This window comes from Aegilops tauschii, chromosome 4, assembly GCF_002575655.3.
Source record: "Aegilops tauschii subsp. strangulata cultivar AL8/78 chromosome 4, Aet v6.0, whole genome shotgun sequence".
Taxonomy (NCBI): domain Eukaryota; kingdom Viridiplantae; phylum Streptophyta; class Magnoliopsida; order Poales; family Poaceae; genus Aegilops; species Aegilops tauschii.
Window position 1 is genome coordinate 527,615,469 of NC_053038.3, and position 12,088 is coordinate 527,627,556.

The 12,088-nt window shown below is 44.0% G+C and overlaps 2 protein-coding genes across 4 annotated transcripts; both read left to right on the forward strand.

Moving 5' to 3' along the window:
- Window positions 1-1,820: 1,820 nt before the first annotated feature.
- LOC109786821 (kinesin-like protein KIN-14E) lies at window positions 1,821-7,922 on the forward strand. Of its 3 annotated transcripts, none has more exons than XM_020345376.4 (20): window positions 1,821-2,135; window positions 2,627-2,928; window positions 3,029-3,200; window positions 3,296-3,372; window positions 3,454-3,631; window positions 3,728-3,837; window positions 3,935-4,034; window positions 4,116-4,202; window positions 4,292-4,468; window positions 4,635-4,908; window positions 5,050-5,211; window positions 5,302-5,517; window positions 5,598-5,635; window positions 5,781-5,944; window positions 6,040-6,165; window positions 6,292-6,417; window positions 6,508-6,579; window positions 6,690-6,752; window positions 6,888-6,950; window positions 7,053-7,922. In XM_020345376.4, exons 1-20 carry the CDS (start codon window positions 1,949-1,951, stop codon window positions 7,704-7,706), a joined length of 3,348 nt encoding a protein of 1,115 aa, XP_020200965.1. In that variant the 5' UTR covers window positions 1,821-1,948; the 3' UTR covers window positions 7,707-7,922. The 3 variants fall into 3 exon arrangements, with proteins under 3 accessions (XP_020200965.1, XP_020200967.1, XP_020200964.1); XM_020345378.4 differs by having other exon boundaries at window positions 3,299-3,372; XM_020345375.4 differs by having other exon boundaries at window positions 5,050-5,517.
- Window positions 7,923-9,581: 1,659 nt separating this feature from the next.
- Window positions 9,582-11,721, forward strand: LOC109786822 (uncharacterized). The gene is made up of 4 exons (XM_020345379.4): window positions 9,582-9,798; window positions 9,871-9,946; window positions 10,015-10,141; window positions 11,284-11,721. Exons 1-4 carry the CDS (start codon window positions 9,682-9,684, stop codon window positions 11,468-11,470), a joined length of 507 nt encoding a protein of 168 aa, XP_020200968.1. The 5' UTR covers window positions 9,582-9,681; the 3' UTR covers window positions 11,471-11,721.
- Window positions 11,722-12,088: the final 367 nt, after the last annotated feature.

Consider the following 12,088-nt stretch of genomic DNA (forward strand, 5'->3'; position numbering starts at 1 on the left):
ACATCTTCTTCTTTTTTTACAGATGATGAAAGGGCCCGTCTACGGTGTGGTAAAAGACGAGCCAGCTGTGCGTGACATGCACCGATGAATGGGATGTCGTGTTGTCGGGAAAGGAGTACTTATAGGGGGGAAGGTTGCAAAGATGCACGTTACCGTAGGTAGGGCTGCAAAGGAGTGAGTTCGAGCGAGTTGGACTAGCTCAACTCAACTCATACTAAAATTCGAGCGACCTCAAAATGAGGGAAGCTCGAGGTCGAGCTGTAAAAAGTGGCTTGTGTTGTGCTTGTAATGATCTCGAGTCGATCTCAAACTAGTTTCCAGCTAAATAAGATAAATTTTAAAATAATTTAAGGCAAATTTTAAAACAAGATAAGCCACAACATAAAAAATCACTATAATATTATACTTATTCTTTCTCAATTCTAGACTGGTATTTAATAACCAGAGATCATGGATGAGCTAGCAAGAGAAGAAATGAAGATAAGTTTTGCTCTTAAACTTTGGCCAGAATTACATGATATTGAATGTATGGCTGGCCTCGTATCGTATTGAGGCTAAATTTTCTCCATGCTTAATTTCCATGTTTGCTAGCAGGTAAAATGAAGAGGAAAAAAACATACACAACATATATGGCAATAAACGACCATAAATCTTTGTAATAGGCATGAAGATTATTTAATATGCTTATATGATATCGAGCTATCAAGCTAAAATCGAACGAGCGAATGCTAGCTAAAAGTCAGCTCATTTCTCGATCAAGCTAGATAAAGTGATCATGCTCAGGTCATTTCTATTCGAGTCGATCCAAAATACAAACTGATCTTGAGCAGCTCACGAGTCTCGAGCTTTTCTTGCAGCCCTAACGGTAAGTTCGGATGGGCAACTCCTGCCATGGACGGACGACACACAAGCTAGCGGGAAGCGGGCCTGTCTCCGCCACTTACTAGGAGGACCCACTCATTTTTTTACTACTTGTGAGAGCTTTTTTCTTTTCTTTTTAAGAATCACTTGTGAGAGCTTCTTTCTTTTCTTTTTAAGAATCACTTGTGAGAGCTTTTTTCTTTTCTTTTTAAGAATCACTTGTGAGAGCTTGGAGGCTGCCTTTAGGCATCGCGTCGATGCTAAGCGTTTCGGGCTTGGACCCATCCTCCTAGCATGGACCAGACAGGCACAGGTAGAATGGCGGCCCAATAGTTTGCATAGGCAAAGCCAACACCACCAAAGGAAAACCATGTTTTACTTAATTCATTCAAGGGAGCGATGCCAGGATAATCTACTTTACAAGTTCCTTTCTCTCTCTCTCTCTCTATATATATATATATATATATATATATATATATATATATATATATATATATATATATATATATTGCAAGAAACTTCCAATCTATTTAATATGGAGGAGAAGGGGTCGGAGTGCTTCGGCCGAGAACGATGCTCTACTACAATGCAATGCTGGTATCGTTGTGCGAGTGAAGGGGAATCGTGGATGGCCTCCAAGAGGCATAGCTCGTCGGACCACAAGGCGAAACGGTGAAAGAAGGAGTCGGAAATCTCCGGGGGCGAACCAACAGAGTCATTGAGAAAATGCTAACACAGACATAGACATGGACCGGATTTTTTTACTAATAATCCTAAAATAAATAAGGGGAAGACCAAAAACTAAACGAATTTTTTTTTTGAGAAGAAAAAAAAAAGAATTTTTTCTAGGGCGGGAGAATGGGCCAACACCCAGGCATGGGCAAGAACCGGGCCAGGGCCCGGCCCGGACCCAACGGTCGTCACCCACACCACATATGAGCAGTTTCGAATTGGGACGGCGGCTCCAAACCCCAAAACAAATCCAAATCCAAATCCGAATCCACGCCGCGCGACTCCCTCTCCTCCATCCTCCTCTCGCATCGCAGGCGGCGAAATCCATCCGGACCCGACCCACCTCTCCAGGGGCATGGAAGGCGACGACCCCATGGACTTCACCTGGACCGCCGGCTGGGAGGCGGCCTGCGTCGACGCCAGCCCCGACCCCGACCCCGACCCCGCGCCGCAGGAGGCGGAGGCGGAGGCGGAGTCCATGATCCTCGTCTCCGGCCCGCGCGTCGCCGTCTCCGGGCTCAGGCGGGCCGACTGCCGCGCAGGTGCTGCTCTCCTCCCCTCCCCCTTGGCCGTAGCGCCGTGTTCAGCTAGGTTTCTCGGTTACGCCCGTGCCTGCGCATTTCCTTCCTATCCTAGGATTCGTTCGCTCGCTCGCTGCTCCCCTTGGCCGTGTATTTGGCTCTCGCGGTCCGTCCGTGAATCAATCGCCAAGTGGATGAGATCTGGCTGGAGCCCTTGAGTTGGCTCCGATTCATTTGTAAACCCTAGACTAGACTAGAGGAATCCTACTGTACTGCCCCCAAATCTCATTTCTGTCGCTAGGTTCAGGCTTTCTTTCAGACTCAACCTCGGCTGCTCCCCTCCCCTGCTTGACTCGCCTTCCTGAGGTTATTTCACATGCTATGGCTACTCTGTTGTTCCCAGATAATAACTCTAGTAAACCTTCATCTCGTAATGTTTTTGTTAGCTCTGTCTGTCTCAAGTTATTTTCTCATCACCCTTTCGGTGCCTGTGCTCTCTCTCTCCCAAGCAGGTGAATGCGTCCTGTTCGTCAACGCCGGCGGCTGCGCCATCCAAGGCGACCATCCCTCTGCAAACTTGTTTTCCAGCGACTCTTTCTTTCAAGGAGGGGAGTCGATAGAGACATCCGAGAACATAGTCCAAGGCGGCGACTATCCCTCGCTCTACAGCTCGGCACGCTACGGCGATTTCACCTACAGATTCGACGGCCTTGCCCCTGGAGACTATTACCTGGATCTGCATTTCGCGGAGATAGTGCACACTGCCGGGCCAACAGGAATCAGATCTTTTGATGTCCTCGTGCAACAAGACAAGGCAAGCTCACTCACTTGTCTGTCTCATAATTTCATATTTTCATTGCATGCTTTCCTTGTCCACATCTGGTGGCTCAAACAGTGTGCCTTTTTGTTCACAGATTTTGTCTCAACTTGATGTGTTCAAGGTGGTCGGAGGTAACAGGCCCCTTCAGGTGCTTGACATCAGGGCTTTTGTTGGGAGCAATGGTGCCATCACCATCGACTTCAAGGGAGTAAGAGGAAACCCCATGGTTTGTGGCATCTGCATTCGGAAATCCCCAGCAACACCAGGTAGCTGGTTTATTTATTTTAGATGCAAACAATGTATGTGCTCATTCACAAGCTTGCATTCCCGTCGATAAGTAATCTTTGCGTTGAACATGCAGCAGCAAAGTTAGGTACACGTGGGAGTGGCTTATGCAAAAAATGCTTAACTGATGTTGAGATTTCTTCACCTATTCAGGTCAGTTTTTCTCACAAACTGTTTTACCATCCTATCTCATGTATGTAATCCTGATACATGATCAATGTACCCAAATTGCAGAAAAGGACAGCTAAACTGATCTCAAAGTACGAGAAACAGATTGAGGAGCTAACCAGCCAGTGCAACATCAAGTCCGACGAGTGCTCCATGGCGTGGTCTTTAGTAGAATCTACCAATCAAGAACTTGACAGGCTTAAGATGGAGCTTCACCAAAAGCTTGTGCAAACTGATAATTTTGGTAAGTACCAGACTATTGCATGAAGCATCGTCCTATCCCAGTTTTTATAATATAGGTATATATGATCGTTCTAATATATAATATAATAACTTGCAGAACAAGTCCTTGACACTCAAACAGACCAACTAAGAAAAGTTTCTCAGAACTACGAAAATGACAAGAAACTATGGGCTGCTGCCATATCTAACTTGGAGAGAAAAATCAAGGTAATGCTCTGATTTACTGTCCGCAAGATCACAATAACCACAAGAAATGGTAAATGATTGCAGTAGCTGCTGCTAATTGTATCTTTGTAATACTCAGGCCATGAAACAAGAGCAAGCACTGTTATCTCTTGAAGCACACGACTGTGCGCACGCGATTCCTGATTTGAGTAAGATGATTGAAGCTGTTCGAGCCTTAGGTAATATCTGACTCTGAACTGGGATTGTTACACAGCTTTTCAAGTATTTAACAAAAGCATTGCATGTTTTTGGTATTGCAGTTGCACAGTGTGACGATCTGAAAATGAAGTACCATGAGGAGATGGCCAAGAGAAAGAAACTTCATAATATTGTCCAGGAGACAAAAGGTGCCTACTGCCCCCTCTGTATTCAGATGCTTACACTCATTTCCAGAATTTGGTCGGGATAGTGACTCTGGCTATCTCTTTTATTTCAGGAAATATTCGAGTTTTCTGCAGATGCCGCCCCTTGAGCAAAGTTGAGACATCGTCAGGGTACAAATGTGTTGTAGATTTTGATGGAGCAAATGATGGTGACATCGGGATTATAAATGGAGGAACAGCAAAAAAGACATTCAAGTTTGACAGAGTCTACACCCCAAAGGATGACCAAGGTATCTCTTGGTACTATGGAGCCTGTATTAGCTTTTTGTTGTCTTTCACAACTGTTCTTACAATGCGAATGTTGCTAATTCTAGTTTACACTTCCAAGTAATGTTGGAGTTTTCAATCATAAATTTTTCTTTGTTTGTCTAATATACAAGTTGTATCCATGAACAGCTGAGGTTTATGCCGATGCATCTCCACTAGTCACGTCAGTGCTAGATGGATACAATGTATGCATCTTTGCATACGGACAAACAGGAACTGGGAAGACCTTCACCATGGAAGGGACTGAAAGGAACAGAGGAGTAAACTATAGAACTCTGGAGGAGTTGTTCAAGATTGCTGAGGAGAGAAAAGACACTGTCACGTACAACATATCTGTTAGTGTGCTTGAGGTGTACAATGAACAAATCAGAGACCTCCTTGCAACATCCCCTTCATCTAAGAAGTAAATCACTTTCCTTTAGTACCCTTCATTTTGTTTCACAATAGTTCATCTAAGAAGTACAGCCACTTTCCTTTGGCACCCTTCATTTTTTGTTCAAAATAGTACCATGTTGTGGTAACCTGTATACCTTTGCATATGTAGGTTGGAGATCAAACAAGCAGGTGAAGGATCCCATCATGTGCCCGGCATAGTTGAGGCCAAAGTTGAGGACATAAATGAAGTTTGGGATGTCTTGCAAACTGGAAGCAATTCGAGGGCTGTAGGGTCAAACAATGTGAATGAACACAGCAGTCGCTCACACTGGTTGGTCATAATTAACATTATTTTTCATTTCTCCGTGGAGTACCTTCCTGCTTGTGGTAAAAATGGTTTGACCTTTATCATTTTTTTCAGCATGCTTTGTATCATGGTTAGAGCAAAGAACCTGATAAATGGGGACTGTACAAGAAGTAAGCTTTGGTTAGTTGATCTTGCTGGAAGCGAGCGGTTAGCCAAGACAGACGCGCAAGGTGATCGGCTCAAGGAAGCACAAAATATCAACAGGTCGCTTTCTGCTTTAGGCGATGTCATTTCTGCTCTTGCTTCCAGAAGCAGCCACATTCCTTACAGGTTTGCACTCTGAGTCAGTAACGGGTTTGCACCTATCAGCTCCTGTTTTCTCACTGTCTTGATGCTTTTCTTCTGCCCAGGAATTCCAAGCTGACGCACTTGCTCCAAGACTCTTTAGGTAACTAGATCTGTTTGTTGCTCTGGAACAAATACCATATCAACAATATACCAAATATTAACCATTTCTGTTCCTCTTGCATTCTCTCACTTGGCTACGTGATTAATTTGCTCTTTTCTGTTCTTCTCCACAACTGCGGTAACAGGAGGGGATTCGAAAGCCCTAATGTTTGTGCAAATTAGCCCATCCGACAACGACGCGTCGGAAACCTTGAGTTCGTTGAACTTTGCTAGCCGTGTTCGTGGTATAGAACTGGGCCCAGCAAAGAAGCAGGTGGACACAGCCGAGCTTCAAAAGGTCAAACAGATGGTGAGTGTCGGTATTGCCTTCTGCTGAAGCTTCTTAGTTATGCGCCTGCTTGAAGCTGAACTGATGGGTATTTCTGCTGGGTGAACGTGTGTCAGCTTGAAAGGTCTAAGCAGGAAGCCAAGCTTAAGGAGGAATCTTTGAGAAAGCTGGAAGAGAACTGTCAAAATTTAGAGAGTAAAGCCAAGGGAAAAGAGCAGCTTTACAAAAACTTGCAAGACAAGGTATGCGCAATTGAGGAGGCTAATATTTCTGTTTCAGATATCTGACTGAATCTTGTGTTGATTCTTCCAGACTGCTTTTCTTCACTTGTAAATTGTGCCTGACAGACTTTCTGTAATAACTTGAAGGTGAAGGAGCTTGAAAGCCAACTAGACTCTAAGACGCATTCTCAAATTACGTCGGAAAAGCAGCAGAGTCAGCTTTCTGGAAAACTTAAGGAGAAGGAAGAAGCATGTACTGCGCTACAGCACAAGGTAACGTAGGAATTGAAAGTGGTTAATTAATGTCGTTAACAGCTAGTAACTGTTTAAGGAAAGGCAGATAATAATGCTATCCTCTTGCAGATAGTGGAGTTGGAGCGTAAGCTTGGACAGCAGCACCAGTCAGACTCTGTGGTCGCAGCTCTTAAGCAAACGGTACAGAACTCAACTGAAACTTTTACCTGGGTAACAATCATCAATCAATGGGCATTATTAACAACAAGAGACTTGGGTTGATTTGATTATGTGCCTTTTTCTTGTTTCAGATTGAGGAGGTGGAGCTGAAACTAAAGGAGCAGGAACAGCAAAGATCAGCTGCAGAATCAAAGGTTGGTTATTTTCTAGCTGCGCTGCATCTGCACGTGGTTTCTTTGATCATCCATCCTGGTGTAGATTCTGAAACCACCGGGTAGCTGACACTTGTATATTATTCATCATCATTCCTAAAACTAAAAAATGTGCAGGCAATGGAAATGGGGCAAGAACTCTTGGAAGCACAGAAAACAGAGTCAATGCTTCAGAGCAAGGTGGCTTAGCGTTTTCTCAGAGCTCTGCTCTCATTCTTGTCTTACATTTGGAGGGCACTAGTTAGTAATGCCGAGCCTGATGTTGTGTCCATGTTATTTCAGCTGCTCGACCTCGAGAAGAAGCTGCAGGAGATGACAAAACTCCAAGGCGCAAGCATGATGCCTGACCCAAAACCTCAAGACACTAGTAGCACGATGCCTGATACAAAACCTCAAGGCACTAGTAGCACGACGATGCCTGAACCCTCAAACAATAATCCAATAACAAGGGTTCTTCCTGCCACCCCTGTGGAGACAAACGTGGTGCCGGCTTGTTGTGCGAGGGAGGAGGCGATGAGCGAGAAGGCGCAGCAGCACCGCCGCATCCTGAGGAGCTCCGACTCGGCCAACAAGCGGGTCCCCAGCTCCCTGTTCGCCCCGGAGGCGGCCGTCGTGAACGAGAGGAAGAGGAAAGGGGAGGAGAGCCACCCTCCTGCGGGTGCCGGTGGCAGGCAGAACGCCAACGCCGGGCGGAAGAGGAGCAGCATGCAGGGTGAGGTCGAGAACCAGCTCCCTGCCGCGGCCGTGGCGAGGAAGAGGAGCCTGCAGGGCGGCGAGGTGAGGTCGAAGAGGGCGTCGATCCCGGCGAGGCCTTCGACGTCGGCGTCTTCGAGGGCGCAGAAGGTGGTGGTGGCTCCCGGTTCCAGGGTGACCAGGCAGCAGCAGCAGCAGGCGGCGGTGGCGAGCAGCAACAAGACCAAGGGGTGGGTGAGGTGAGGTGAGGTAGGCTGCTGCTGCTGCCTGCGTTTAGGTGTTGTAGTAGATGAGATGAGACGAGATAGACGAGACGGGACGCCATTGCATTTGCATTGCTCTAGTGACTGACTTGTCTGTAACTAACTTTGTTTGTTTGTTTGTAGTAGGGAGGGGTTCTCTTGGTTGCTGTAGTGTATTTGTACTTTATACTTGGTAGAGTAAGAAGTTTGAGCTGAACTGAGCCACCCTCCCCTACAACTAGAACAATAGGCACTTAGAGTTGCAGTGAATGAATCAATCACAGCACGGCACGTTGTATGTTGTGCTTGCCTCCTCTGTGACAAGAGCAACAAAACAGATCCACAAGATAGAGGCCTACCTACCTTGATGCTCTATATATATAAAACTGTAAAACAAAATCATCTAACTTCACCACTATATTTATTCTGGTTTCCTTAAGCTTGTGCTTTAGGTCCCCCCCTTTTTTCCTTTTCATTTTCGTTTTAAATCCATTAATATTTTTTTAGAAAAAATCATCAACATATTTTAAAACTCATGATTCTTTTTCAAATTCCGAAAATAATATCAGATTTCCAAACTTTTAAATCCTTCAGCATTTTTAAATGTGTCAACTTAATTTATAAAATTCACATCAACTTTTTAAAAATTCATTTTCCAATTTTTTTAATGCTTTTAAATTAGAGGACAGTTTTGAAAATAAAAAATTCATAAACTTTTCCAAGTTCGACAACATTTTAGTAACTTGCAAACATTTTGTATTTCAATTTTGTTTTCAGATTTTTGAATACCGGTAATGCTAGTAAATCGGTTTTCTCGTAAAACTAGCAGAGCAGCAACAGCCTTTTTTTAGGGAAAGCAGAGCAGCAACACAGCTGGTGTGCCTCACCCAACGAGGCGAGGGAAACATAATTTCTGGACCGCGGCCCGCTACCGGCGCTGAAGCGGAGGAGGTTCCCTGTGGCTACAAGCCCGTTTAGCCCAAGTTTACAAAGGATGCTTCAAGTTGCACCCATAACATGCAGTATAGATAGATAAATCTCAAAACAAAAATAACATGCAGTATACATAGTATAATTCATTCATTAATAACATGTAAATATTTAAATAAAATAGAACAATTAATTCATCAGTACCGTGCAAACATTTAAATAAAATAGAACAAATAATTCATAAATAGTGTGCAAATAATTACACAAAATAGAATAAATGGAATGCAAATAATTATATAAAATAGCATCATTAATCCACAAATAGCATGTAAATAATAATTATATAAATAGAACAATTATTCATAAATGGCATGCAAATAATTATATAAAATAGCAAAATTAATCCATAAATAGCATGTACATAATTATATAAAATAGAACAATTAATTCATAAGTAGCATGCAAATATTCTAGCACAACAATAGTTCAAATATAAATATTACATCTGGAAAAAGAAATTATTTGCATCCAACAATGCATCAACATGATGGCCTGTCCTCTATTGTTTTGTACGGCGTGGCAGCACACCCGGGCTATATGGTAACATGATCATCAAGTTGTAGCATTGAGTGAATCAACAGACTAAACAAGATGTAGAGCAAACAAGAAGAAAAACTTGGGATCACCATGGTTGACGCACCTGGTGGCCACCTTAATTATTTTCCACCCGTGTGATCACCATGATGGGGCAGCGACTCCACATTTGCGTTCATGGATATCACGTGCAAGCTTCAGGGCGCGAGGCCCGTTTGCTCATGAACCGAAAAAAAGAAGTAGTGTTATAGTAATGTTTAGATAGAGGGGCCATTGATTTGGTAAAGGCCCAAGGTTGGAAGGCCCACTATCACATCACATAGTGGGCTGGGCGTGTTATGTGCTGACGTTCTGCCTGCAGTCCTCGTACCCTAGCCTCCAGTTCCCCACCACCAGAGCACACCCGAGCGGACCGACGCCGCCGCCGCCGCCGTCCGTCCGTTGAGGAGGGCATGAAGGGCGGGAGGAAGAACCTGCGTCGCGCGTGCGAGGAGGGCACCGCGGTGACGCTGGCGGAGGGCGAGAGCATCATGCAGGTCGTCACGCTGCGCGGCTCCAACCTCATCGAGGTACCTACCCTCTCTCCCTCCCTCTCTTAAAAATTGCTTCTTCCTCACTCCGTCCTGCTGCCGCCGTTGTAGGTCACCGACGGCGAGGGCGTCAAGTCTCTCGCCCTCTTCCCCGCCAAGTTCCAGAAGAGCTTCTGGATCAAGAACGGTCAGTCAGTTGATGATGATGATGGTCTGCTCTGCTCTGAATGAATGAATGAATGAATGAATGTGCAGGGAATTTCGTGGTTGTGGATGCTAGTGGCAGGGACGAGGCTCTCGAATCTGGAAGCAAGATAGCCTGTGTCGTGTCACGGGTCCTCTTTCACGACCAGGTTCGCGCCCTCGAGAAATCCGGCCAATGGTCAGTCTCTGCTCTGCTGCTCCCTCAATGAATATTTACTGCACTACTACTTGTTGACAAAAGTAAACATTACCTAGTTACGTACTACTTACTTGGAGTGGATTTATGTCCCCTAAATGCAAGTATGCAAATTCTAGGATAAGTTTGTATGTACTGGAGACCTGTCCTAGTCCTAGCAATATATCTAAATTTCTTGTGTTTATGATACCTGTTATCCACCAAGCTGCAGTATAGGCTTGTATGTAGTGTGTTCTATTCTATCACCCAGGCCAAGATGTACAATAATTTTCCAATTCTAGGCACAACTCAAGACTTCCTTTTGTCGCGATAGAATTTGTAAGAATACACCCTCCTGGCAATATGTCTAAATTTCTTGTGTTTATGATAGCTGTCTGTTACTCCCTCCGTCCCATAATATAACATCATTTTGCAAGCTATGTTAGGTTGCAAAATGGTCTTATGTTATGGGACGGAGGGAGTATTTAACTATATGTCTGCTGTCGTTGCTTGTAATCTGATATATGACCTACTTCCCAGTTTGTGCTACTTTGTCTGGCTGTTTTAGTAATAGTACCTCTGTCCCATATTAACTGACGCTCAAACGAATGTATCTAGACGTATTTCAGTGCTAGATACATCTGTTTGAGCGTCAATTAATATGCGACGGAGGGAGTATAATGTATGCATACGAGAAACACCATAGTTGTTTAACCTTGCAATTTTCTAAAAAATTGGATCAAATTCACTTTCCATGTGATATGCTGGTAGGTGGTAGCCAGTGCTGCATTTCAACAGCCTAAATGGTGTGGTAAAAAAAAATTAGGGCAAACAGCCTAAATGGTTTGATTCTGGTTTTGCCTGCTCTGATGGAACATGGAAATGATACCGAGCACTGATACTATATGAAAATGTTGATGTGATATAAGTTGATGGCAAAATTCTAATACTCCATTGTACTAAATAAGCGACAATTAATGTGGATCGGAGGGAGTAATGAAGATCCTAAAATATTTCCAGAAGGTCTTGTAATAATAATGTGCCAGTTTGTTGGTTTTCGTACGAGCTCTGCATCAGTAGTCTATCTACTTGATAAAATCAGGATTGTTAGCTTGTTACTGATTCACTCATCTTTCTTATGCCAGGCCGGCTATCTTCAAGTCAACTCCCAATGGGTGGGCGACAGGGCCACAAGGAACGACATCACAGGCTGAGGAAGAGCAGAACTCTGATGAAGACGACGATGATGATATGCCGCCACTTGAGGCAAACACGAACAGAAATAGACCGTTTGACGTGCATTCCGATACAGAAAGTGACTCTGATTCTTGAACTGGTAGACGACTTGGGAATAGTCATCATCCTATGGTTACCGTCCACCTGTACACCTAATGTATTTATGCTTGTCGAATTTGGGCATGACATCATAAACTTACGGCCCAATCTGTCGAAGATATAGTAGTCAGTGCGTTTTGTCGACATTAAGTGGCAGGGCATGTGGAGGCCTGTCACCTGTAGTGTAATATGAAGAAAACAAGAATGTTCCATATGTTGCACCTAGCTTATTGTGGTTGTGGATGTTATTGTGCAAGTGGTGTTTCCTGTCTGCTTGCTTTCCACCTTGAAAGTGGATTGAAAAGGACCCAGCAAGCTAGCTTTGCTTTGCCCTGCCTAGTTAATTCCAGTTGTACTAGGTCTCAAGATGGTGCCACAGCTGCACAAGAAACAAATTCACCGATTTTGACAATTCAAGTCATACAAATTGATATGATTTACTCCTACTGATGAACAACTCTTGCCATATGAGAGCCTCAACAAATTAAGCTACCTACCTTTAGAGTAGAGGAGCATAATATATACTTATATTATAGGTGCTCTGCATTTTGCTAATAGTTTAAGTATGGGTTCATTCTCTTCTCTGTGCATTGTTAATGTGTTTGTTACTTATTA

Bases quoted from the DNA above. Each gene is read 5' to 3' on its own strand.
- LOC109786821 (XM_020345375.4), top strand. From the start codon at position 1,949: ATGGAAGGCGACGACCCCATGGACTTCACCTGGACCGCCGGCTGGGAG. The intron at 4,469-4,634 runs GTATCTCTTGGT...ATCCATGAACAG, and splicing joins CACCCCAAAGGATGACCAAG to CTGAGGTTTATGCCGATGCA. The intron at 6,580-6,689 runs GTACAGAACTCA...TTCTTGTTTCAG, and splicing joins TCGCAGCTCTTAAGCAAACG to ATTGAGGAGGTGGAGCTGAA.
- LOC109786822 (XM_020345379.4), top strand. From the start codon at position 9,682: ATGAAGGGCGGGAGGAAGAACCTGCGTCGCGCGTGCGAGGAGGGCACC. The intron at 9,799-9,870 runs GTACCTACCCTC...CCGCCGTTGTAG, and splicing joins GCGGCTCCAACCTCATCGAG to GTCACCGACGGCGAGGGCGT. The intron at 9,947-10,014 runs GTCAGTCAGTTG...ATGAATGTGCAG, and splicing joins GAGCTTCTGGATCAAGAACG to GGAATTTCGTGGTTGTGGAT.